General features: G+C 40.1%; 1 protein-coding gene across 2 annotated transcripts; it reads right to left on the reverse strand.

The window, feature by feature from the left end:
* Window positions 1–447: 447 nt before the first annotated feature.
* On the reverse strand, window positions 448–25,661 carry LOC135468027 (uncharacterized). 2 transcript variants are annotated; one of them, XM_064746029.1, is made up of 3 exons: window positions 25,376–25,661; window positions 21,467–22,321; window positions 448–2,797 (listed from the first exon to the last, which is right to left on the reverse strand). In XM_064746029.1, the coding sequence occupies exons 2-3, from the start codon at window positions 21,936–21,938 to the stop codon at window positions 828–830; spliced, it is 2,442 nt and encodes an 813-aa protein (XP_064602099.1). In that variant the 5' UTR covers window positions 21,939–22,321; window positions 25,376–25,661; the 3' UTR covers window positions 448–827. The 2 variants fall into 2 exon arrangements, with proteins under 2 accessions (XP_064602099.1, XP_064602100.1); XM_064746030.1 differs by lacking the exon at window positions 25,376–25,661 and adding an exon at window positions 23,439–23,495.
* Between the last annotated feature and the right edge of the window lie 876 nt (window positions 25,662–26,537).

Below are 26,537 nucleotides of genomic sequence, written 5' to 3' on the forward strand. Positions count from 1 at the left end.
ATATGGAAATCTAAATTATTTATATTTCACTCAATAATAGTTAGATAATTCTCCATTAGCCGTAAGCTATGTATTTAATCGAAAGGTATATTGTAATTTCATGACATGGGTTCATGCCCACCTTACAAGTGCCAAGCAGGTTTTTAATTGATAAATATTCTGACCCATCATACATGTACCAGTGCATTCCTCACACACAAGTTCTGTGAATAGAGCGTCAATATGTCGTTTGGTACAAATATAACCAGACAACGGTCACAGCCGTAGCACAAAACAAGTATATTAGAGTATGTTCATCATCACATTTTTTTTTGTCCTGTGATTTAAAAAAAACAAAATTACTGGTAATACTTTATTATATATAGATTTGTGGATAACGCAATAAAGGAGTGTGTTCTGATGCCTTTCTAGGTTTGAAAAACTGAAAAATTCTCTGTCGATCTTGGACAAATATCGATCTTTATTTCAAACAAGTACATGGACAACATAATTACAAGATCACAAAAATGCATGCTTTGCACGACTTTACAAATTCTTGTTTAAGTATGGGATATTAACAGTACTTCAAATGTTGAAGCACGTAATTTCAACTTGCCTAGAGTTAGGTAATACTAAGGAAAAGTAAGTAAATAACAAACAAATAATGTTCTGGTAACCCATACAAACAAGTCAATATGTAAAAAATGATACATTTTCAGCACTGCAGAGCCATTGTTGGCTTGCGTTTTGAACACTTTTCCCCATACACCATGGGATCACAGGAAAGCCTTTTGCATAGAAAGCATCTTTCAATATATAAATAGATAAAAGCATTCTGTCTATCGTTTCTACACCTGACTACACAGGCCATGATCTGATTCATTGGAGGAAGTCTCTTGGGAGGAGGCCATGGAATAATTGGCTGAGTCCCTTCTTCCAATTTCAGGTTTGTTTCCATGCACCAACTTGATGGCTCGCGGCATCAAATGATTTGAGTCCATTGGAAGCAAGTCAGGCTTAACATCTTGTGAATTTCGCAAGCTGCTAGAATTATTTCTCAGAGCTGCTGACTTCATGTCTTGTAAATCTTGTAATGAAAGGACATTGTCAACATAAGAGCCACTCTTCCTCTTCTCCATATGTAAGGAATTTCTTTTCTTGGAGTCTTTTATTGAACTGTTCTCATTTGGATGTTGTCGCTCTTCTACTGTTTTGTTGATTGCACTTTCTATGTTAATAGTTGGTGAGGCTTTCATGGGCGACTTCCCACCCAGAGGGGTGTTGTGCGAATCCTGTGAATTACTGATCACCGAACCACTCCCTGCTAAGGATTCCTGACTCCCTTCCTCTAGATCATTAAGATAAAGCCCTGAGTAATACTCGCCACACTTACTGCGGATATTCTTGCGATATTCCCTTGTCATGGTACTCTCTCGTGAATCAGGCATTGTGTTCCTTACTTCAGGCTCAGCTGCTGAAGGCTTGCCGACGGTGACTACCCCTGCACTGCCTCTTGCTTTACTGGGCGAGTTCTCCCGACTAAACCTTTGCTGAACAACTGGGTCATGAACATCTGCCGTTACATCTAACTGAACTTGCTTAGGATCAAAACTTTTGGACATTCTTTGTGCTCTAGTATTTTTCTCAAAAGATTCTTCATCAGTGAGGTTTTTCATTTTCACATCATCATCGAAGGTCACCCTCTGGCCAAGACTTCTTCTGTTTTTGTTTTTTCTCACCAGGACTCCCTCAACAGAATCGCGTTGTCTTTCCAGACCATCAACACCCAGGTTATCTAGGAGGCTAGGATCAGGCAACTGGTCATTGACTTCATCATCAGTGGCATTCTCTGTATCATCTGAACGTTCACTTCCTGTCAGCTCCCCACTGTAAGTCCGGCTTGCACGGACCCTCCTCCTCTGTTTACGCTTCCTTTCTGCAAGCTCTAACCCTTCAGAATTAGCCTCAAAGTTGGGATTGCGGAGCACGTGTTCATTCTGAATAGTGAACACAGGACTGCCCACTGACATGTAATCTAAAATACGAAACATCCATTTCTGTTTGATTGTCAATAAGAACCAGAGTGCAATCCATAACAGCATGTAGCAGACATCCACGATAACACATGACAACACAAACGCATCACCCGTTACACGATACACTTGCACAAGGTCGAATATGATTGGTCCTTTACAGGCAGCTAATAAAACAAGAATAACCATGGCACTGAAATGAGGTATGTAACCATGGCAGCTATTTTCAGTCATTTTTATCTGCTTGACGACATGGGGATGGTGGTTTTGTTCAACCAAACGAAACTTCTGTTGGAAAAAGTAAAACCCATACTCAAAGACGGCGACAGAAGACAAAAGGAGCAAGCAGCCACTGATCATGTAGAGAATGAGCGAAGTTGAGGGTCCAAGCGCTGATGTCACTTGTTGGTAGACCCCGCTGTTCACGCTCAGCTTATAAAGCACGGTAAAGCCACAGAAGGCAAACAAGGATTCCAGGGTAATGGCCAACAAGGAGGATGCAAAAATACAGCTAAGAATTTTATTCGTGTACCAGAATGGAGCTGGGTAACGGACTGAGAATGTCAGCAAAGCTGCACAAAAGTTCACGTAGGCCGGTGTGACAGAGCTGTGATAGGCCCAGCCTGTGGGATCTGGCAATGGACTGGACTGATTTACCACAATCCTGGTCAGGACTGCTGGACTTCCTGTAATGCCACTTTCTGTCCAGTTGAGGGCTAGCTGGTCACTGGCACGAGCTCGGCCAGAGGGGAATAGGAAATCTAGGTCCGTTTTCCAAATAGTTTCTGTAAGTATAAGACAAATCAAGACTTACTGCAAACATTCTAAGCATGGTGTGATGTTTTTATTACATTTACATTTGCACTTTAACCCTGCACCACTGAAACTTCTAATTAACATTTGTGAATGATGCAACTGATAATCTGATTCCAGTGAATATTTAAACTAAAGCATATATGAACAGCGTTATAGTTTCTCTGGATCTTTATAGCCATGTTCATGCTAACCAGGTAAACACCTTAACTTGATGCCAGCACAAACCACTTCATAAATTGTCATCTCAGGTGATATTTTTTTTTGTCTGAGAGTGACAGGTTATATGTATAACACTTAATTTTTCATTCTGTTCTTATTTTCCTGTTGAACCACATTAGGCTGTTAGGCAAAGCACTTAAAAGTTCTTGACATTGTTCTAGTTACTATTTGCATGTACATACACCTGGCATGAAAACTTTACATTGGTGTGGTGGGCAAGGAGTTATTTTTTCACACTCATTTTATCATCAAAATGATTTCATTTGCCCTTTTCAATTGCTTTAAATTAAAACATAAAATTTTATGGTAAATATACTTAAATGGTTTCATACTGATGAGCAACTTAGTGTAAAGAAAGGTAACTGACGAGAGGGCATCCGCTCACCCAGTTAAAATAAAATCTGTATTAACCTGATTGGTATTTTACACCACATGATCACACTCAAGAATATTTCACTCCTGTGATGGCAGCCATCATTATAGTGACAGGAAACCAGGCAGTGCTAGGGGGGAAACCCAGGACCATCCACAGGTTGCTGACAGACCTACATTCCCATGTATGTCTGGAGAGGAAGCCCATGACAGCATTGCTGAGAGGCTTATGGGACATTGTACTACTCTAGCCAGCTATAAATGCCAGGCTATGGTGGCTCCCACATGTATATAGGCTGCATGCAGAAGTGAGCAGGTCTAGCCTGGGTTATACTACTGTCAGCACACAGTAAAATATGGTTAGTCAGGTAAACACTGAACTATTATACATGTACTCAGCCTCTGGGAGCAAACCGATAGATTGTATACAATATATATTAATATATAGGCTGGGTATATCAGGGACACTGCAGCTGTCTACCAGAACGAGCTGAGGAAATTATGGTTTCCAGTCAAGTTTGATTTCACGTCTACAAGTTTACTAGGTGACGTGTGTTGGTTACATGCAACTCCTGCTGACCCTCACACCCCCTGGGTTCTACACAAATACATTTAGGGCATGCCTGTTTAAAACTTGATTTTGAAGAAGAATTGCACCATGGAACAAATCTTGTTTCAGACTGCATGTTTTACATATAGAAATATAATAGCCTATTAACAAAATCAAGGGAACCATTCAGCCAAAGCCTTGTTCTTACCACAGCAGACTGGCCCGGACAAATGACGTCCTGGATTCAAAGACAGCTTTCAAAAAAATTAAGCTATGAATTTCAAACAGGAACTTTCCTGCAGCAAAAATAATGCTTCCCCTACAAGCTGAGTCGAACTTCCTTGGTTGCACCTCAGTGAACGTCATTGGCTTGCTCCACCCATGTTCTATCTGACTGTAACACATGTATAAGTGTTTATCCCGCATCAGACAAAATACTCCGCATTTCATTGGACAACAACGGTCAGGTGGAGAACAGATATATTCTCGAATCCTGTAGATGATGTCAGATGTGTCTGCTGAGTACGTTACCTCCCTTTGTTGGATTGTGAGTACAATGGTCACATCGCTGAAGCAATTCACTTATACATCCATCCTCTGCGCTGAATTGATGGGTCTTTGCAGGATAAACTCATTACATGGCTACTCAGTGATAGGATACAGAAATATATGGTATCAGTAATCCTCATATTTGCGTATCCTATCACTGAGTAACCATGTAACTAATAATATCCCTCGCTCAGTACATGCATAGCATTACATACTTGGATGAATGACATAAAACAATTGAGAAAATACCAAGTGTACATAGATCTATGCATCATCTGGCCAGGAGTAACAGTTAGGTGTTAAATATAAGTGTATTATCACCGCCTTAGTGGTAGAGTGACTTGAACAGCCCTAGTCCCTTCCCCTCCATGTATACATACTGAGTGGAAGTCAGTTACCATCATGGAGAGCTCCTTTGCCAATTGGCCAGATGCCAGCTGAACCAAACTGCCAGCATGCATCAAAAACTGCTGGCTGACATTTATGTAGAATACTAAGTTACAGACGTCAGTAAAGCCTCCTTGGTGAAGATAGTGAGATGGCAGTTGGATAGATTCCTGCTATATATTTGCCCATCCAAATCTTGCCGACAGTCCCACTATTACAAATGGATACAAAGGCTGGCGCTGCTTTTTTCAAAATTGTTTAACACACAAGATATTCTAGTCTGTCAATGCCTCTCAGTCATGAAGACTGGCTCGATCTACTTACGCATTCCAGAGAGAGAGAATGCAAAATGGCTTTGACACCCAAGAATTGGGAGATAAGATATATTTGCAGTTGAAGGCTCCAAGGTGCTATTTTAAGCTGAGGTAGCACACAAATGCTGCCCGATCACCTCCGTTATCTTTGCTACCTTAGAGAATGTAACACGAGTGGTTTACACTAACAAGTCTGTCTTAATGCTTCCTGGCACATGCTGATTGCAGAAAGAAGGACAACGCTTTTGTGATCTTTAAGGAACACTAATTGCTGGACTATGACCATGTACTTGTGTATGTACTGTAGCTTTCTGAATATAGTGAACAGATAAATAAGTCCCTTGATCCATAATGTAACCTGTGCACAGAGATTAATAACACTTTGTAGTATAGTATGCTCAGAGTTTCATGTGTACAGTTTGTGAGCTCTGTAGGCTTGCCCATGGTTCATATTTTGCAAAGTGTATCAGATGAATGGCTTTACAAAACTAAAGCAAGCATCACTAACATATCATTTCAGCCAGCACATGATCATGTGACGATCACTGAAAACTTCACTGTTTTATTCTGTCCACTAAACTGTGATCCCTATCAGACACTGCACTGTATCTGTACTGTCTTGTATAACAAAAGGGAGTGTCCATTTTTACAAAACTAATAGCAATTAAATGTCTATATAACACATTTTTAATCTTACAGCAGTATAAGTGAACACTATTTATAAGAAAAGTTCCCTGAAAACTCATTCCAGGAGTTCTGTGAGAGCAAAAGCCGCTTTCAAGACAAATAACCTTTGGCTATGAGGTTTTCGTCAGCTGGTACATGTGGCTGTTGTGTTGGTTATTTTGCTATAAACTTCATAACTGATAGAGAACCTGTGCCAACATCTGTGCCAAGAAACTGGTCCTCTGATAATTGTACTGGCACACTCATTTAATAGTTGATGGCTCCATTTCCAAACAACTAGGCATACAGGTTTTCTCTGCAGGTCTAGTCTGTATGGATGCTTTCCCTTAGAAGACTGATGTCTAAAACTGGACAGTGGCATGACTCTAGGTGTTTGTATGTCCAGACAGAGTTAGAAAACTGTTTAGGACAGAGCAGGTCAAGACATATATAAACAAACAGTGCTGCCAGGGATTATCTGTTGTACTCCAGCAGGGCTGGGATGTTTGACAGCTGGGGGCAGTAGTGTTTACAGATCTCTGTAGCCCCCTGTCAAATCTGCTGGCCACATGCATTATTGCTTTGGCTTGTCATCCCACATTGCAATCATACATACATGTAGATGCTCCACCCACCAAAACAACACTTCTTTATTGCCAAACTATTACTTCTTCATTCCTCACTGCTGCTGGCCAGTAAAGCCTACAGGCGAATTTTTAATCAAAATACATGTATTAAATATTAAATATGGAAAAGCTTTTGTGATGAGGTAACATATTTCAGAGGTGGAAACTTTTTTCTTATAATAGGCAAAGAGTACATAACAGAAAGGACATGTAAATTGCCATACATAAGCCTGCAATCATTTAATTTATTTATTTATTTGATTGTTGTTTTACGCCGTACTCAAGAATATTTCACTCATACGACGGCGGCCAGCATTATAGTGGGTGGAAACCGGGCACAGCCCAGGGGAAACCCACGACCATCCGCAGCTTGCTGGCAGACCTTCCCACGTACGACCAGAGAGGAAGCCAGCATGAGCTGGATTTGAACTCACGGCAACCGCATTGGTGAGAGACTCCTAGGTCATTACGCCAACTGAGCCACCCAATCATTTAAAGATCTCCGGATATTCAAGTTAGGAATGACTAGCACAAAACGTTTTCTTTTCTATAAATCTGAGCTTCTGGAGAAATTCTTCTCCATGTATTATATTAAATAATGACAATGTATTTGGAGATTCAACCAGACTTCCGACCATATTTACTACTGTAATGGTTCCTTTAACTCACTCCCTGTGCACCCTTTAATAATTAAATGGTGGCTTGTTGCTTTTCTTGTTCACGAATCACATAGCCTCTGTGTAACTAGGCATGTAGGTAAATATTCACTCTGTGTACATGTACAAGGCAAACACTCTTACAGGTTGTGGCTTTAATTTATCACTAATACAGGTTGTTATTATCTGGCAACTCATATATTGTGTGTCAAACAGAAGTGGGTAATTTATTGCAAACGGCCATATAATTTCTCAGTAAATTAAAAAAAAAAATTACACTTCCATGATGGCCTAGATCTTCAAGGGAGCAATACATTCACTCAGTTGTACAGGTATCAATAAGCTTTTGATCTAGTCTCCAGGTAACCACAAAGGCAGCTTCAAAAATCCAGCATGTGCAATTCATATGCTGTCCTTGTGTTAAACAGATTAACCAGTAGGCTTTTATCTGTACAACAAACATCTGAGTTGGAACTTGAATGCTCTGCACATTCCTACATATAAGGCATCAATTTTAGCATAGCCAGACTAACAATGCACCACGACTAGCAGTGCCTTGTGAACAGAGGCTATGTGATTTATGAACAAGAAAAAAGCAACAAGCCCCCATTTCATTATTAAAGGGTGCACAGGGTGTGAGTTAAAGGAACCATTACAGTTGTAAATATCGTCGGAAATCTGGTTGAATTCACTGAACTGCGAATACATATTTACAAACTAAAAATTAAAAGTAATTTGACAGTAGCATACTATCATGGAACTGTCAATGCTGTCTAATTCTGTCATTGCAACCCTGGTGAATCATTGCTGTCCTTATTTCACCTATTACACTCAGCTTAGATGTTTATCTAACAGAAGGACATAAGAATTGATAAGCCTTACCAGGCTTTTCTCATAAGCACACTCAGCATTGCTGATCTACCAATGTCTTCCAGCGTTTACATACTGACTCTTCTGTTCTTAAGACATGATGCATTCACATGGGATATGAATAACAGAGAGGTCAGGATGCCAGGGCAATCGGCCACATGGTTTGATGACAAAGACAAGCAGCAATTACTCCGATGCGAATCAAAAGGCTTACACTGAAGTCGAAAGAAATGAACATCCAGAGCCAAGGATCATCCAGGTTCCCTGTCAACATGCCAGTGTTTTTTTTTTCTTTTTTTTTGGTAGTTTTTTTTTGAAAGGGTGTGAAAAACATACATGTATATATTGCTGGGAAAATGGTTAGTAGTACAAATATTATACAGACATTCCTATGCACATTTGTAAGTATTGTCTAAAAAAGTTGTGAGTTCCGGAAACTTCACCTCCTTACTGTAGGAGAAATTGGTTACACAGGAATACACACCATATTGGAATGACATGCTAAAAGTGCTAAAGTCAGACAGCAGTAGATAGTTGATGATGCTGTGCACATCTGGAAAGTGTCTACGACAAAATCTGAGAATCAAAAACTTCCCTTGGTTAGTGTAGGAAGTGGGATTACACAAATTGTGCACTGTGTGTGGGATGGATGATCTATGGACAACTGCCATCAGCAAAGTTTGGCTGGACTCCTATCCTATCGAACATGGGACAACATTGAACTCAATAATGTACTGATATGATTTCCACAGGTCTTGATGTATCAAATGAGGGACTTGATGCTATAATTGAATGCAATAGCATTACTCCGATCTGTTTAGATGTGCATATACCTGGACATTGTAACTCGTAAATTAATACCAGATTACATTTATATTACACATTTAATAACTCTGAGCTGAACTTATGCAACCAAGATAATGCACATCTCATACAAAATGAATCAATTTATACACTAAACCTAAAGTTTCCAATTTTATTTAATTTGTGTTTTACAAAACCGAGTTCTAAAATTCCACAAAATGGACTAAAACTGAAATCCAACTTTTTATTTTGTCTGATCTTGATGTTTTTTGAGTTTTTCCTGTTTTTCACGGTTTTTCGATGATGTAAATATGTCTTGAAAAGGAAAAACTGCTGAGATAGTCTGCATTTTCTATAATTTAGAAGATTTTCAAGTTTTATTTTTATTTTCATACTCTCCTCACACATTGAAAAAAAGATTTAATTATGCCCAGAAAACACCAATTAAAATTGGTTTGGTCTTATTTCCTACGAAAAGCTGTCTAGGCCATGTTCACATGATTGTGTGTTTCTTATGCTAACTGGCCTAGCTCTGCATCTATACATAAGGCTTGCTGCTGTCTTTTTTGATCACCCAGCAATTTCACACACTTTCCAGACAAATTACTCATCCATCTTAAAATTCCACAAAATATCAAAATAAACATAATTTTCCGTGATGCTTGTGGCAAAATATGTAAGAGTAATATACAATGTGTAATAAAAGCTGATATCAGATAATCACACACTCTCTGGGAAAAGCCCTTGTGTTTATCGTTTGCGGTATGCATTTGTGACTGTACAATCAAAAAATCAAGGAGAAACAAGACATCAAATGTATATGTCCATACTAGCAAGTCACACACAGTGTTTGTACCAAACTAGATGAACTAAAAATTGTCAATAATTTTTATATGCAAGTCTACCATCCATGATCAGTGGATGTGGTGGCTATATATAGATTTACTTCATCTATACCACATTTGAAATATTTGGTGAAGTCCAAAACAGATATACATCTATCAAGAAAAAGTGAATTCCAAATATGCCTTCTGCCAAGTCAAGGTGACATGGGGTTTTCTGGTGTTAATACAGCTGTCAACAGCAACACGCCTGAGGACTCGGTATCAAATTTACATATTATCTGAGTTGTAATCAGCCACTTGGATGTGCATGCCGATCAATTCCATTTGTGAAGGTGTCTGACCCACTTGATTTAAGATCTCTTATCAACCTGGGAACACGAACACTGCAGTTCTGACAAAGCACGCACTACTTTGTGGTTTCAGGAAGACGAACATATGACAGGAAACACGATGGGTCTTTTAATAATATAAAAGAAAACATTCCAATTTTGGAAAGAACGATAAATCAAATAAGTGATCAGTGAAATGTACAGTACACGTAGAGTAAGCTTTATGATGAATACATTACAATGATTACCGTATATCCTAATATTTTAACTCTTAAGACACCAGCAACCAGGGGTAAATACATAAAAGCATAGCTTCATAGTAAAAGCTGATCACTACAGAGAGATAAGTCCAGAACAATGAGGTAGCCTTCTACTATACAGTAGGCAATCTCTTTCGATGTAGCCACTACAGGGCTGTAACTGCTACATTTGTGTAACTTATCTTCTAGGTTTGTTGTAAACTGTTAGACTTGTAACAACGCAAACATGAAATTGTATTTAATGACTTAATAACATATTTCATGAGTGCAATTACTTTTCGGACTATGGTGTCTTAAAATTGTAACCTTTCACTAAACAATGTATTAACAAACACCGATTTCTTCCTATCATATCTATACACATACTTACAAGCTTAATATAAATACTTGATTTTTGTTCAATTATTTGAGATTTTTTCTCACTTTTATATGTGTATAGAAATGGCTGATGTTTTAGTCTTATGGTAGGGGAAACCAATGTGCACAGGATTAAACCATCAACATTTGGCAAGTTATTGAAAGACTTTCCCACATGTTTAGACATTCAAGTTATACCCAAGTCAAACTATATGTACATATAAGTATATATGTTACAGTTTCTGGAAACACTGGCCCTTTCCATGTTTCTCAAGGCTTAAGGTGCACATGGGCATGTACTCTACTCGCTTTTGTTACACAAGAAGAACATATAATGACGTTGAACATATCATTTAGATAACGAAAGCTAAATTATGCCTACACAGCACTAACTAGTAGAACATATCATTCAGATAACGAAAGCTAAATTATGCCTACACAGCACTAACTATGTATTTATCTAGTTGATTTATGCTGTACTCAAGAATATTTCATTTAGCTGGCAGTCATTATTATGGTGAAGAGCTCTGGAGGGAACCCAAGACCATCCACAGGCTGCTGACAGACCTTCCCACATATGGCCAGAGGAGAAGCCAACAATAACTGGATTTGAACTCACACTAACCGCATTGGTGAGAAGCTCCTGGGTCATTGCGTCACGCTGGCACCTTAACCACTTTGGTCACAGAGGGCCTGAACTAACTATTTAACTCATGAGATATACTCTTCCATACTATACACAATAATATAGTGGTCTTAGACTAGAATGTTAAATTATCTATGACATAACATTACACATGTTCTGCCTTTATATTAAATCATTATATTAAAGTGTCATAATATGAAAAAAAAAAGCCCCGATGCATGAAATTAGATGTAACTACATTTACCAAAAATGGACATCATGTAAAACATCTAGCCTAGGTTTAAGTGTGACTAGGTTTACTACTAGTAGCTATCTCATCCCCTACAGCCCTTCATGGCTCCAGTCTCCTCTCCTGCCACAACTGATAAAGACAATAGTGAGGAGGTAGGGTATCCCCTGTCTACATACCCCAGGGCCATTCCAGGCAAGTCTTCTATCTCCCAGGCACCTGGGCTATGCAGTGCCAGTCTGCAGGCACAATACCAAGAATTCCTACACTAGTCTCTAATTACCAATGGTGCAAGCCACACTTTCTGATGATGTTTTGTTTGAATGTTTGATGAATTATTTCTGACACCTTTTATTTTCCTCCACTAAAAAGAAAAACAAAATTTGTTTGGCGTCACCAATCTGAATAAGGTAATGCATAAAATCATTCCAATATTCAGATATCAGCCTTTCAGTTTTATACATCACCATTACACCTCACACAAATTTAAAACAGAACACAGATCACGAGTACCATATGCAGAGGCCGGCCGTCTACATACCACAACCATTTAATTAGGACATTTGCCTTTATTCCTGAACTATTTTTTTCTCTTTTTTTCACAATATTACTCTAGCATATAACTGCCCTCATTCTCCCTATTTCCAATTTTGAACACAGTGGAATATAGGTTTCAAACTCATGGTCTGACCACATACTTTGTTTTCGAAATAGCTTATAGTATAATAGACAAAGTGAAATTAATAACTACATCTTTAATAATATTTGTTGTTTCACAACAGATGGCTACACAGCAAATACAGACTGTGTCTTGCATGACTGAAAGTTAGAGTTGATCAAATACATGAATACCAGTACGCTGCAACATGACGAAAATCGGCACAGTAAGTTTTTGTCTTTAAGTCTACATGGTGCTGTCAGGCCTGTAACTTATATACTGTAAGTCTACATAGTGCTGCCAGACCTGTAACTTATGTACTGTGTCCATATAGTCCTGTCAGACCTGTAACTTATGTACTGTAAGTCTACATGGTGCTGCCAGACCTGTAACTTATGTACTGTAAGTCTCCATGGTGCTGCCAGACCTGTAACTTATGTACTGTAAGTCTACATGGTGCTGTCAGACCTGTAACTTATGTACTGTAAGTCTACATGGTGCTGTCATGCCTGTAACTTATATACTGTAAGTCTACATAGTGCTGCCAGACCTGTAACTTATGTACTGTGTCCATATAGTCCTGTCAGACCTGTAACTTATGTACTGTAAGTCTACATGGTGCTGCCAGACCTGTAACTTATGTACTGTAAGTCTCCATGGTGCTGCCAGACCTGTAACTTATGTACTGTAAGTCTACATGGTGCTGCCAGACCTGTAACTTATGTACTGTAAGCCTACATAGTGCTGTCAGACCTGTAACTTATGTACTGTAAGTCTACATGGTGCTGCCAGACCTGTAACTTATGTACTGTAAGTCTACATAGTGCTGCCTACTTGGTGCTGCCAGACCTGTAACTTATGTACTGTAAGTCTACATAGTGCTGTCAGACCTGTAACTTATGTACTGTAAGTCTACATGGTGCTGCCAGACCTGTAACTTATGTACTGCAAGTCTACATAGTGCTGCCAGACCTGTAACTTATGTACTGTAAGTCTACATAGTGCTGCCAGACCTGTAACTTATGTACTGTAAGTCTACATGGTGCTGTCAGATCTGTAACTTATGTACTGTAAGTCTACATAGTGCTGCCAGACCTGTAACTTACGTACTGTGTCCATATAGTCCTATCAGACCGGTAACGTATCTAATGTAAGTCTGCATAGTGCTGTCAGACCTGTAACTTATCTGCTGTAAGTCTACATAGTGCTGCCAGACCTGTAACTTATGTACTGTGTCCATATAGTCCTGTACCTTATCTACTGTAAGTCTACATAGTGCTGTCAGACCTGTAACTTATGTACTGTAAGTCTACATAGTGCTGCCAGACCTGTAACTTACCTACTGTAAGTCTACATGGTGCTGCAAGACCTGTAACTTATGTACTGTAAGTCTCCATGGTGCTGTCAGACCTGTAACTTATGTATTGTAAGTCTACATAGTGCTGTCAGACCCGTAACTTATCTGCTGTATGTCTACATAGTGCTGTCAGACCTGTAACTTACGTATTGTAAGTCTACATGGTGCTGCCAGACCTGTAACTTATGTACTGTGTCCGTATAGTCCTGTCAGACCTGTAACCTATCTACTGTAAGTCTTCATGGTGCTGCCAGACCTGTAACTTATGTACTGTGTCCGTATAGTCCTGTCAGATATGTAACTTATCAACTGTAAGTCTGCACAATGCTGACCAGGTCAGTTCTCTACTGTAAGTCTGCACAATGCTGACCAGGTCAGTTCTCTACTGTAAGTCTGCACAATGCTGACATGGTGTGTTCTCTACTGTAAGTCTGCACAATGCTGACCAGGTCAGTTCTCTACAGTAAGTCTGCACAATGCTGACCAGGTCAGTTCTCTACTGTAAGTCTGCACAATGCTGACATGGTGTGTTCTCTACTGTAAGTCTGCACAATGTTGATATGGTGTGTTCTCTACTGTAAGTCTGCACAATGCTGATATGGTGTGTTCTTTACTGTAAGTTTGCACAATGCTGACCAGGTCAGTTCTCTACTGTAAGTCTGCACAATGCTTACATGGTGTGGTCTCTACTGTAAGTCTGCACAATGCTGACATGGTGTGTTCTCTACTGTAAGTCTGCACAATGCTGACCAGGTCAGTTCTCTACAGTAAGTCTGCACAATGCTGACCAGGTCAGTTCTCTACTGTAAGTCTGCACAATGCTGACATGGTGTGTTCTCTACTGTAAGTCTGCACAATGTTGATATGGTGTGTTCTCTACTGTAAGTCTGCACAATGCTGATATGGTGTGTTCTTTACTGTAAGTTTGCACAATGCTGACCAGGTCAGTTCTCTACTGTAAGTGTGCACAATGCTGACATGGTGTGTTCTTCTACAGTAAGTCCGCACAATGCTGACATGGTGTTCTAGGCTTTAATGTTCTCATAATCACCTATCAACGCGATAAACATGATACATATATATAGTCTGAATACCCTATCAGTTTTTACCTTAATTAGCCAGTTGTTCTGGGTGGTATGTAGACTGACAGTCAATTAGTGCTTCATCAACCAGGTGCTATTCTTAGGATACATGTAATGCTTCATTACATCTGCCACTTGTAACAGCTTGCACAACTGTCATAGCCACATCTCAGCCAAGACTATAAATACAGTATGGTACACATGGGCTAGCGCCAAGACAAGAGAAGAGATAGTGCTCTTACTTTGTCTGACTGTGGTACTGAGTATAGAGATAGTGCTCTGACTTTGTCTGACAGAGTCCTGTGGGACTGAGTACAGACGGTAGCACTGGTGGTTAACTGATGCACTAATACCAGACCAAGTAAAGCGAAGTTCATGTAGGCCTATACCAGTATACATCTTCTGAAACACTAATTCTATATAACATGTAAAGCACCTGAAAGGCATACTACAATTCATATATTTACAGACTTCCCACATTGAGGCCATGCAAACATCTGAATGATAAACCAGCTATGAATTTATCCTAAATGTATCTCACTGTGGTTAGGGGTTTCTATATGTGGGCACAGCCCTGACTATATGTAGGCACAGCCCTGACTATATGAAGGCACAGCCCTGACTGTGTGTGGGCACAGCTCTGACTATATGTAGGCACAGCCTTGGCTATATGTAAGCACAGCCCTGACTATATGTAGACACAGCCCTGACTATATGTAAGCACAGCACTGACTATATGTAAGCACAACCCTGACTATATGTAGGCACAGCCCTGACTATATGTAAGCACAGCCCTGACGGTGTGTGGGTACAGCCCTGACTATATGTAGGCACAGCCCTGGCTATATGTAAGCACAGCCCTGACTATATGTAGGCACAGCCCTGACTATATGTAAGCACAGCCCTGACTACATGTAAGCACAACCCTGACCATATGTAAGCACAGCCCTGACTATATGTAAGCACAGCCCTGACTATATGTAGGCACATCCCTGACTATATGTAAGCACAGCCCTGACTATATGTAAGCACAGCCCTGACTATATGTAGGCACAGCACAGCCCTGACTATATGTAAGCACAGCCCTGACTATATGTAGGCACAGCCCTGACTATATGTAAGCACAGCCCTGACTATATGTAAGCACAGCCCTGACTATATGTAGGCACAGCCCTGACTATATGTAGGCACAGCCCTGACTGTACATAGGCACAGTCCTGACTATAATGCCCCATGTGAACCATGAGCTCCTATCTTAGTACAGTATAATGGGTTAAAGGTAACAGTCTGCAACTGATCATCTAGCTGCTGTTGGCCTTAGTTTGGAGCAGACCACAAAGGGTTTAGGCCCAGGCCTGTGTTAGGTTTGGTGATCCAGCACACTGATTAACCCATCATAGCACACTCAGCCCCACATCTGCTCCATGCATAAGTGAAGCCAAAGGGTGTACACTTCATTAGCAGAGCTATCATTCTAGCCTTTAACCAGCTTCCTGTACCTCTTCCCCTGCTATACCTGCTGTCTGCTCAGCCTCACAGCCAGTAGGGCACTAAATGTCTCCACTAAACATCCCAGTCCAATCAGTTAAATGGGCATTTGCTGTCAACCCTTGGTAATACATCACAGATTAGCTTCAATTATCACTTAAGCCAGATGCATCATGCCTGTATCCAGTAAATCTTCTCAGATAACCATTTCAGGGCTTCTGCTTAACAAGAAAAAAATTATCTGAACTCCCATCACTAATGCTGATGCCTATCCACTTGTAGTTTACACATTTTTGTACACACTGAATTAATTCATCATTAAAAATGAGCTGACATATTTTTAGCAATATCAACACTAAGTAACATTACATATGAGTAAATATGTTCTTCATGAATGCAGTTTCAGTATATCTTTCAGAGCTTATGGAAAGCTAAATGTACATATTGAGGCAAATTTTATTTCTGCAGAATGTGTGCAAAGATCATTCACTTTCAACAGTAAGTTGAAATCTTCCATTGCACTCTTTGTTTATTTATTTATTTGATATGTGTTTTACGCCGTACTCAAGAACATTTCACTTTTACGACGGCGACCAACATTATGGTGGCAGGAAACCGAGCAGAGCCACAACAATCCGCAGGTTGCTGGCAGACCTTCCCACATACGGCTGGAGAGGAAGCCAGCATGAGCTGGACTTTAACTCACAGCAACTGCATTGGTGAGAGACTCCTGGGTCATTACGCTGCGCTAGCACGCTAACCAACTGAGCCACGGAGGCCCTCACTCTTTGTTGTGGAAGGCCATTTCACTACCTTCACACTTTACTAGTCCTGTTGGCAATCTTTATGGAATTGAATCATACACATAATGAGATCCATGTGTGGCCTCTGAGCTTTCCTCTCTCTCTCTCTCTCTTTATATATATATATATATATATATATATATATACATGTATATTAGCTCAACCTTGGTTAATTGGTAACTCTTTTTAATTTGGATATGTCTATTTTTACCCATGTTCTAATGTGTCTAAACATAGAAATCGCAATATATCCCCTTCACTGGTACCAGTATGCTGTATGTGGCTTTATCACATAATACATCAAGATGACCAATGAAAGGGCAATAAAAAGTTCTCACTAATTTATACTGTACATTATCAATTATACCCAAATGTACAGGGTTGGCAGTGCTCATGAAGATTACAAAAGGGGATAGGCCTACACATATAGTTTACATACATGGGTAGCCTATTAGACTAGGCTGAAACACAAGCTTTTTTATTTCTCAAGAGATTTTCATTTCTGTTTCAGTAAGTGACATACTGAAACAGAAATGAAAATCTCTTGAGAAATAAAAAAGCTTGTCTTTCAGCCGAATGACATTAGGTCATCAGCCAGTCAAATTTTCTCGCTGAAACATAAGGAAAAATGGTTCACTTCTATAACCTCCTCAACTTGTTTTCGGAAAGTTTGAGCGAGAGTTGCAAGTTTTTTTTGAATACTGTGAATGGATCAGAATGGATCAAAATCTATCAGGCTGCAAGCCTGTGTTTGGAATTACATGTAGGCTGAAGAAACGGACTGCTGCTCAGACTTCTTCATATGCTGTTGATCACACAGTACAGTGCCTATGTCCGCAGGGTGGTTTTCTTGTTCCCTTATCTAATCAGATCACTGAGTTTTCATACAATTCTGTATTGCGTTTTGTGTCATGTAAGAATAACCTTGATAGCTTGAGAACTTTTATACTGTTAAGCCTAACTTGGATATCTGCCCCCAACCCCCTACCACCCCCACCCTCTCCATGGATGGGTCACATTCCGCACATGTTGTATTCTATAATGCTAACCAGAGACCAGATGCTGGCAAATGTTTGCTGACCCACCCAAAGACAACAATCAATGAACATGCAGTGGAATATGGTCTACATTAACAGAGTTGACAGCTGCATGTGTACTTTTATATAACTTCTACACATGCTGCTTATAATTTGCGTTTTGTCTGTGTTAGTGCTACTACTTGTACATCATTTTGACAAAAATCCACAAAAATATAACTAAATCCACTGATATGTAACAACCTATAGATGCAACATCTATGCCAGATCATATATAGTGCTCCAATATCTATCCATTAGATGAGCCATGAATTTATAATCTCCAAGTGAAAAAACACAGTTGGCTGTCAGGTATGTTCCTATTTCTCCTTTGATGAAAAAGCAGTATTCATCTTGTGTAAACTGAAGCATCCATCACATCTTTAGGACGTAAAAATAGTAATGGGAATTTTATAAATGGGCTTAACTGACCAATCAAAAGTGCTATGACAGTTCTCAATGCTGACATGCAACACAACTGAACAAAAATCTCTTCTTTCAGGTTTCGAAAGGTATTATAATGTTTTTGTGGATTTGTTTAACTTCACACAACAAAGAGTAACTTTATCTCAAACCCCACACAACACAGAGTAACTTTGGCTCAAACCCCACACAATACAGAGTAACATTTGCTCAAACCCCACACAATACAAAGTAACATTGACTCAAGCCCCTACAAAACAGAGTAACTTTGGCTCCCCCCACCACCCACACACACACAGTACAAAGTAACATAACCTCAAACCCCACACAACAGAGTAACTTTGGCCCAAATCCCACATAAAACAGAGCAACTCAGGCTCACACCCAACATAATACAGAGTAACATTGGTTCAAACCCCACACAATACAGAGAAAATTTTAACTCAACACAACACAGACCATCTAGCCCCTGTGCAGTACCGCCTTGTGTGTGTGCACTACACTGTGCAGCCTCTGACTATGTGGTACTGACTAGATTAGAGATATGACTCATTATTTACCGACTAGGTTTCTGACTTGTACAGATCTGTACGCCTGCGTTTATCTAACGTGGAAACCTTGCCAGAGATTGAGGTATTCCAAAAACTACCAAGTACCAATCAAAGACTTTTTCACCCACCCTCTACATACTTTTCGGCTCATGTCAGTTTCTATCATAATCTAAAAATAATATTTAGGCAAATGTTCTTGGAAGTTGAATCTTGTTGTAAATAACACAAGCTTCTGGAAATATAGTTTCTTTACCCACTTAAATCATGAAAATATTACCAAAAAAACAAAATCAATGGTTATTAAATACATTTAAATAAAGGTTTAAAAATATGTATTACAGTGTATTCAAGTCCTATTTCTTTTTATAGCTGTCTCATCTTTTCGAATAAGTATTGCTTTTGCAGTAGCATGTGTTCCATTGCTTTTAAATAGGCATATTTATAAAACCTAAATGTAATATGAGCTATTCAGTGCCTATATTGTAGTATAGATGAGGCGGTGAAATTGTCTTCTTAGGGCATTCCTGGTGGAAAACATTTGGGAAGTTGTCACTGGGGGAATCCAACATTGTTTACTGGGGAAAGTGTACAAAACCCAGGGTATCAAAAATGCAAATTTAGATAATATTACAATTTTATGTCCACTTATTACCTGACATTGTATATAAATGCAAAAAGATTTAAATGGAGCAAATTGTTTTCTGGTTTTAAGGATTTTCAGTAGGTCTAACTGAAAACCATGAATAATCAAAACCTCATAAAACAGAGCTGTACTGTACACACTCAAAACAATTCCAATGTGCCTTATTTTCAGATTTGTCATGATTGTTGAATAAGCTATATCAATATTTCTGTAATGGATTGGACCAACACTACCTGACAGGTTACAAGCACAGCCTGATTATTGCCTTAGCTATATGGGCATAGCAGACTCCACTTGGGCCTCAGGTATTTCACATTCCCAGGCCCACTTACAAAACAAAGGGGGTGTGTTTATAGGCCTTGTCAGCAAATGCTTGGGATTAAACACCAGAAAGAAACAAGCTTCCTGTCTTTGTCTGTTCTTGCCCTCAGGCTACCCTTTAAAATATATTTGCACTCAGTTTCAGCATTTTCTCTTGGGTCTGTCTGGTGTGTCCCTGGTGAAATCCTAAAAAATGGACACAGGGTACAACCTACACCTTCTGGAAAATGGTGAATTGAATTATTTGACTGGCTTAAAATACACAAATGGTGAATGACGTGGTGTGTGTGAGAATGGCGAGGGCAAGTAACAAGGGATGTGTGTTACCCTTGGGCCTAATGTCATTTTACTGAGTGGCGAGAATGACTGTGGGTCCAGCAAAAGAGTTAACGATCAGCACACTTTTTCAATTCCATGCAACTAAATGAAAGGTAACAGATAACATCAGGCTGTTTGAAATGGAAGAGTCTGTGGTGACAGTCCTACCAGAGTCACACCAGTGTTAAGGGCCAATGGTGTCTTCATAAAGGAATGGACAGATTTATCCACAGTGTCATCCTAAAGACTTCATCCGTTACAACTCTGGGTACGAGTACTGGTTAACCTATATACAGGAGGAGTCTCTCTCGTTTCCATGAAACAAACATTTTATTGCGACTGGCCTTATGGATTTATTTCTGGATTGTTCTGTACTAACTGTTGATACACAACTGGGTGAACAATGCCAATCCCTACTAAACACTGAAAGGCCAGCTCCTTTGTAGCACAATCAGTACTCATCCCCAAAAGAGCCCCTAAAAACTCACTCAGCAAATAGTTCAAACAGTGCGAGAACCCCGATCTGATGTCTCAACCAACTTGATACACACAATTCTAACATTCCTTGTACATTCTGTCATGTTGTCAAAATCACTTTTACTCCTCTTGGACACTTTTATACACTGTGGCCACACCAGAGTATATTCATTTTTGGAAATATAGATGAAGAGAGCATTTTGCAATGCGCAAATGCTTTAATTTGTTCTACAAATATTAGATTATATATTTCCTGGTTCTAGCAAAATCGGTTTATTCAGGTCAAACACTCAATTCTGGAAAATCTGGCTCAACTAATTTGGCAGAGACATTCCTGAAGCTATTTCACCCACTTGCAATATTCTCCAGCCCATCCAGTACAGTTTTCAAAATTAACATTCACTAAACCAACTGGAAACATACTTTTAATTTTCCACGGCTAGAACAAATATAAAATCTAACTAATGTTTTATATACTCAAACGTCACATGCTGACTGTACATGTAGTTCAACAAATCAAATGATGCACTGCTGTTTGTCAGTCATAGGCCAGCATTGTAACAATGCTGACTGCAGTAGTCCACAGTACTGTACACAGTAGTACTGTTGGTTGAGAAATATTGGGATAAGCTATGTTCATGACTGCTCAACCAGCCATGAATACAGCCATTTCTCAACCAAAAGTCAGTGTACTCGTAATATAGCTGCAGTAACAAACTAGCTTTCAAGTGATGGCAGTGACTATTAAATGAATATACAAACCTGTTGACTGATATCCGTATTTAATTTCCATGGCTACCGTCATCGTGGTGGGCAGGAGAGAACAGAAGGCCATTATCAGATGAACTGTTTGGGAAATGGGGCAAAAATGTCGCCACACGGTCCTAAACCAGCCACAACGAGCCGGCTTGGACACTATATCCAAGCTGTTGAATCGCATCACGTGATCACGACCAAATTTGACTCCGTCATTTGCGTAATTTCCAACCCGAAACAGAGAAGCGATAATAAAGACAGGAACGCAAAGTAAAGAGAGGCATATAAGGCCGACATGAGAGGTGAGTTCGGACGGCGTCTTCTTGCTGGAACCCCACTGTAGAGAAGTGCTGTGTCGGTAATGGGCGATAGCGACATACGTGATGTATGCCTGCAAACCCAGCACCAAAATACAGTACCAAATTGACCACAAGGAGTTCACGCTAGTGTTCTTCCCCGCTAGCGTAAATCTGCCCATCTTGTTTGCTTTCCGTCGGCGACGAAGTCACAACTCCTTCCCGCCTGCCTATCTGTTTTTAGGATAACGAAGACTAAGCCCCAAAACTTTATCCTCTTCCAAAAATACCCGAAATTTCTCCATCCTCCATCAAACAATATGACTGCTTACTTTCTGTTATGTTCAAGCTTTCCTGGATCTAAGGAAAAACATTGGAATACTAAACTTTCCGCTGGACTTTTAAGAACGGCCACAGTACGGCCGTCTTGTAAAAGTAGAGGTTACAGCGCCTAGCTGCTCAACTCGCGCTCAGCCCTGGCTGTGGACGCTGTGCCAGGAATGCCACAGCCGACGGATTCCGCTGCAATCTGTAACCTCTCTTCTGTTGCCCCGTGGACTTCCATCTGTTAAAACACAAAAACAGCCTAAACAGACAGACGGAGGGAGGGTAAGCGATTAGGTTACCCAAGGCAGTTGAAGCCCTGCTATCGACACGGCCCACATTTATGCGTGCATTAGCCAGGGAGCCGCTCGTATATACATGTATACACTACAACTGAAAACTTCAGTTCGGCTCGGAAGCACGTACACGACACGATACGCTGAACGTGTGAATAACAAGCTCTTACTGGTTTTGGTGTCAACACAAAATCGCGCAAATTGAGAAATTACAACAAATCATACATGTCTGAACAATATACCCCTGCAAACCTGGCCCAGCAACAATCAAGGCTAACTAAAAAAACTTTACGTATAGACGATGCAGAATGCGACTTGATGAGCTATTGAAAACCATGGTTGTCTTTGATTGATTGCGAAAGGTCAAAATCACCATCTATTAATTGTTTAGCCTTGGAACTTAAGTCTGTTTTACAATGATGTAATTTAAATTCCACAACCAGCAAATTGGAAAACACGTCAAAAACATCAATTTGTCACTAGAAAGAAAGAAGTGAAAAAATGCTTACGCTGATTCTTAAAAAAAATTGGATGGAATATTAAGTGTAAAGGTAATATTGTGTTATGTGATTGGTGTTTTACGCCGTACTCAAGAATATTTCACATATTCGACGGTGGCCGGCAGTATGGTGGGAGGAAACCGGACAGAGTCCGGAGGAAACCCACGACCATCAGCAGGAGAGGAAGCCAGCGTGACCGCATTGGTGAGACTGTATATATATATATATATATATATATATATATATATATATATATATATATAGTCGAGGCCTCCGTAGTCGAGAGAGTTAGCGCGCAATGACCAAGGATATATATATATACGTGTATACACGAAAATTACACGACAGGATATACTTTTATGATTCATGGCCAATATAATAGCTGATGAAGCTATATCACATGCGCTTTAAAGTATTCTAAAATTATTCCATTTAATCCATATATACAGTATTACCTATATGGAAAAAATAAAATAATAATGCTCTGGGAATTACAATTAAGCTGGGCGCATTCATCGCTGAAGCCATTTTCTGATTTCATTATAATAGGTTGTAGCCTTACCCAGTGGAAAGTGTTGATGTCGAAACTTTCTTATGTCTCTGTTTACACGTCTTGTGTAACAATTTTGTGTCGAAATTAGAACAATACAGGGTTAAACACCGGCGACGAGGCTGCTGAATGACAAGGGAGCTGTGCTCAGTGATCCATGCGTGTCATAACGCTGTCACTGTTTATGCGACACACTCAAACGATAACTAAAACAGACAATAAATACACTACGTCACAACAACGCAACCTTACCATACTGCAACACGTACACTGCAAGTGAGAGCATTATTTGTATCAGGTAAATGTGGGACGTGCCGGCAGGTACAAAGAACCACGTGACTTTTTAAAAATGAGTTTGTTTATTTGCTTGTTTACTTGAGGTTTGTAACGGCACTGTCAGCATGCATTGGTCATTACCTTTGTCTACATTCTATGAGGGACTCTCAAATTGTCCGGAGCATGACCCTGGCTGGATATATATGTCGTCGTACTCGGCTTTAACATCTCCCGGTAGGATCCAGCGTACTGAATTCAGTGTTTAAACAAATGAATTCAAGGCTTACATGGGTACAATCGATGACACTTAAGTAAATCTAAAAAAAAAAATACTGGCAAGCGGCTTTAGACCCGTCATGTGGCCCTGTCGGCTATTCATTTAGAGACAACACGGAGTTTGAATATGGGCACCACAAAGTTTCGAATACAGATTCCACTGGTTTGCCGTTATAGTCAGTATCTATGTGAGGTATACAGTGCTTTGGTAAAGTCTGGTCTCTGGGCTCTGCGCTGTTTCCCTCGTCCATAAACCTTACTGATAAATTGCTTGAAAGTTAACAACACCACCCCCCCCACCCCCCACCCCCCCCCCCCCAAAAAAAAAAAACCAAAAAAGAGATATAGAGGGTGGGGAGGGGTGGTGGCTCCGTGATGACACAGAAGCCTCTCCCCAATGCCATCTCTGTGAGTGAAGTCCAGTCCATGCTGGCTTCCACCCCGGCCTTACCCCGTGCTCTGACCGCTTCCCTCCCACCATAATGCTGGCCGCCGTCGAATAACTGAAATATTCTTTAGAACGGCTTAACACACCAAACAAATCAGTCACACTGATAAACAAAGAAGAAAAAACATGGTGATCAGTTTTACTGGGTGCAGGAACGCCATGAGCCAGATTTCCAGGCTTCTTCAAAAGTTTGAACTGCTGTATTATTTTTAGATGAGTGTTTTGGCAATACAAGGTTTTGACGCCTTTAAAACCCGGGTGACTTTATTGAGTGAGTGAGTGAGTGCTTGGGGTTTAACGTCGTACTCAACAATTTTTCAGTCATATGACGACGAAGGAATCATTAGGGTGCATGTATGTATAATGTGCCTCCTTGTTGCAGGACGGATTTCCACCGCTCTTTTATTTAGTGCTGCTTCACTGAGACGACTTACCGAAGGCAAGTAAGCCGCCCCGCCCGAACCATTATACTGATACGGGTCAACCAGTCGTTGCACTATCCCCTTCATGCTGAACGCCAAGCGAGGAAGTTATAACTTCCTCTTTTAAAGTCTTAGGTGTGACTCGATCAAGGACTGATCCTGGATCTACCGGTCCCGAAGCGGACGCTCTACCAACTGTGCTATCCGGGCCGGTGATTTTATTGAGGATTCAGGGTATACCAAGCATTAGGACGGGCTCGAGTTGCGAAGGCAAGTGAAATTTTCCTATAGGAACATACGGGTATGTCCGGGGCTCTGTACGCATATACTAGATAGGCTGGTTTATCTCATTGTGCACGTGCGTAAGACGATCCTGTACCATGATGTGCACGAATACATACAGCTCTCAGACACAGATCACGTCTACCAACCAGCAATACAGACTAATTGCAGGTGCATATTGGTAAATAATCTTACAGGAGGACATAACATAGATGCCCTAACAATTATAATGTATATACACGTACCTCATCAGAAAACGATTGTCATCTCCGTTATATACGCAAAGCTGGAAGGCAGAGCATGATAACGGCCAAGTCTAAAGTTCACTGTGCAAATATAGCTGTCAAGATAAATCGCTCTTCATTCAAATCTCCAGTCTTGTCGACCTCGAAAGCGCTAGGCAGTTGCAAGTGTATATACAAGCAATCTTCCAGTGTATACAGAGAATATCACACTTGATCCGTTCGACAATATCCTGCTATATCTTGATGTAAAGACGATTTTAACGACATCAAGTACGTGTAGCTACTGCATGAGTTGCCCACTGCGCTGTGAGAAGCCCGACTGTCGTCTCGCTGAATAGTGACCCGCCTCGGGCAAATTCCCCTGCTGAAAGGGGCCGTCGGTCAAAGAGCTTGGGGCCATGAAGTCGATGTTAGCCTATAAAGTTTGTCTTGCATGAACGGGCCAACTACAAAGCTATTTGCCCTTGAAGGGAAAGTTTAAAGTTTCCCTCATATTGTCGTGTGCTGTCACGAAGACTTCCAGCGGAGTATTAAGCCCTACTTGTACGAACTTCACGCATGACAGGATACTACATTCATGTGGAACAGAGAACTCCCTTTAATAAAAGGTAGCAAGCAACGTTTGCTCCTCTATATATCACCCTTCTTCTGGATGTTTATTCAGTGTCATTATGAATGTTCTGTAGGGCTGCTGTATTAACATCAGTATGTGCCAAAAGCTTACAAAAACGTCTAAATCCTAGTGATCAACATGTACCTTTCTCGATAGCTACATATGCATAACAGCATTTCTAATTGTCTTAAATCACACCAAGTCTGTGTTTTTTACCCAAAATGTCTATACAATACAACGATGTAAATATAGACTCCTAAATTTCGCCTGATCGACACTGGACAGTAGGCATATATACATATCCGTTCTAAATTGTCTGCAGATGCATTGAGATGCGTGACGCAGCTCATCTTAGTAACACTTGGTCATATTCACTTGATTCTGTGTCTCCAGCATTTATATACAAACCTATGCGGCAATGAGACAAAAAAACATTGCACAAGGACATTTCACCACACATTATTGTGCAGTATAAAGACTCTAAAAAGCAGTTGTAATTCTGAATATACTAGAGATAGCATACTGGCACCATTCAGTCAAAAATATATG

Source organism: Liolophura sinensis, chromosome 6, assembly GCF_032854445.1.
Source record: "Liolophura sinensis isolate JHLJ2023 chromosome 6, CUHK_Ljap_v2, whole genome shotgun sequence".
Classification (NCBI taxonomy): domain Eukaryota; kingdom Metazoa; phylum Mollusca; class Polyplacophora; order Chitonida; family Chitonidae; genus Liolophura; species Liolophura sinensis.

Bases quoted from the DNA above. Each gene is read 5' to 3' on its own strand.
- LOC135468027 (XM_064746029.1), bottom strand. From the start codon at position 21,938: ATGGGCAGATTTACGCTAGCGGGGAAGAACACTAGCGTGAACTCCTTG. The intron at 2,798-21,466 runs GTTTGTATATTC...TTATACTTACAG, and splicing joins ATACGGATATCAGTCAACAG to AAACTATTTGGAAAACGGAC.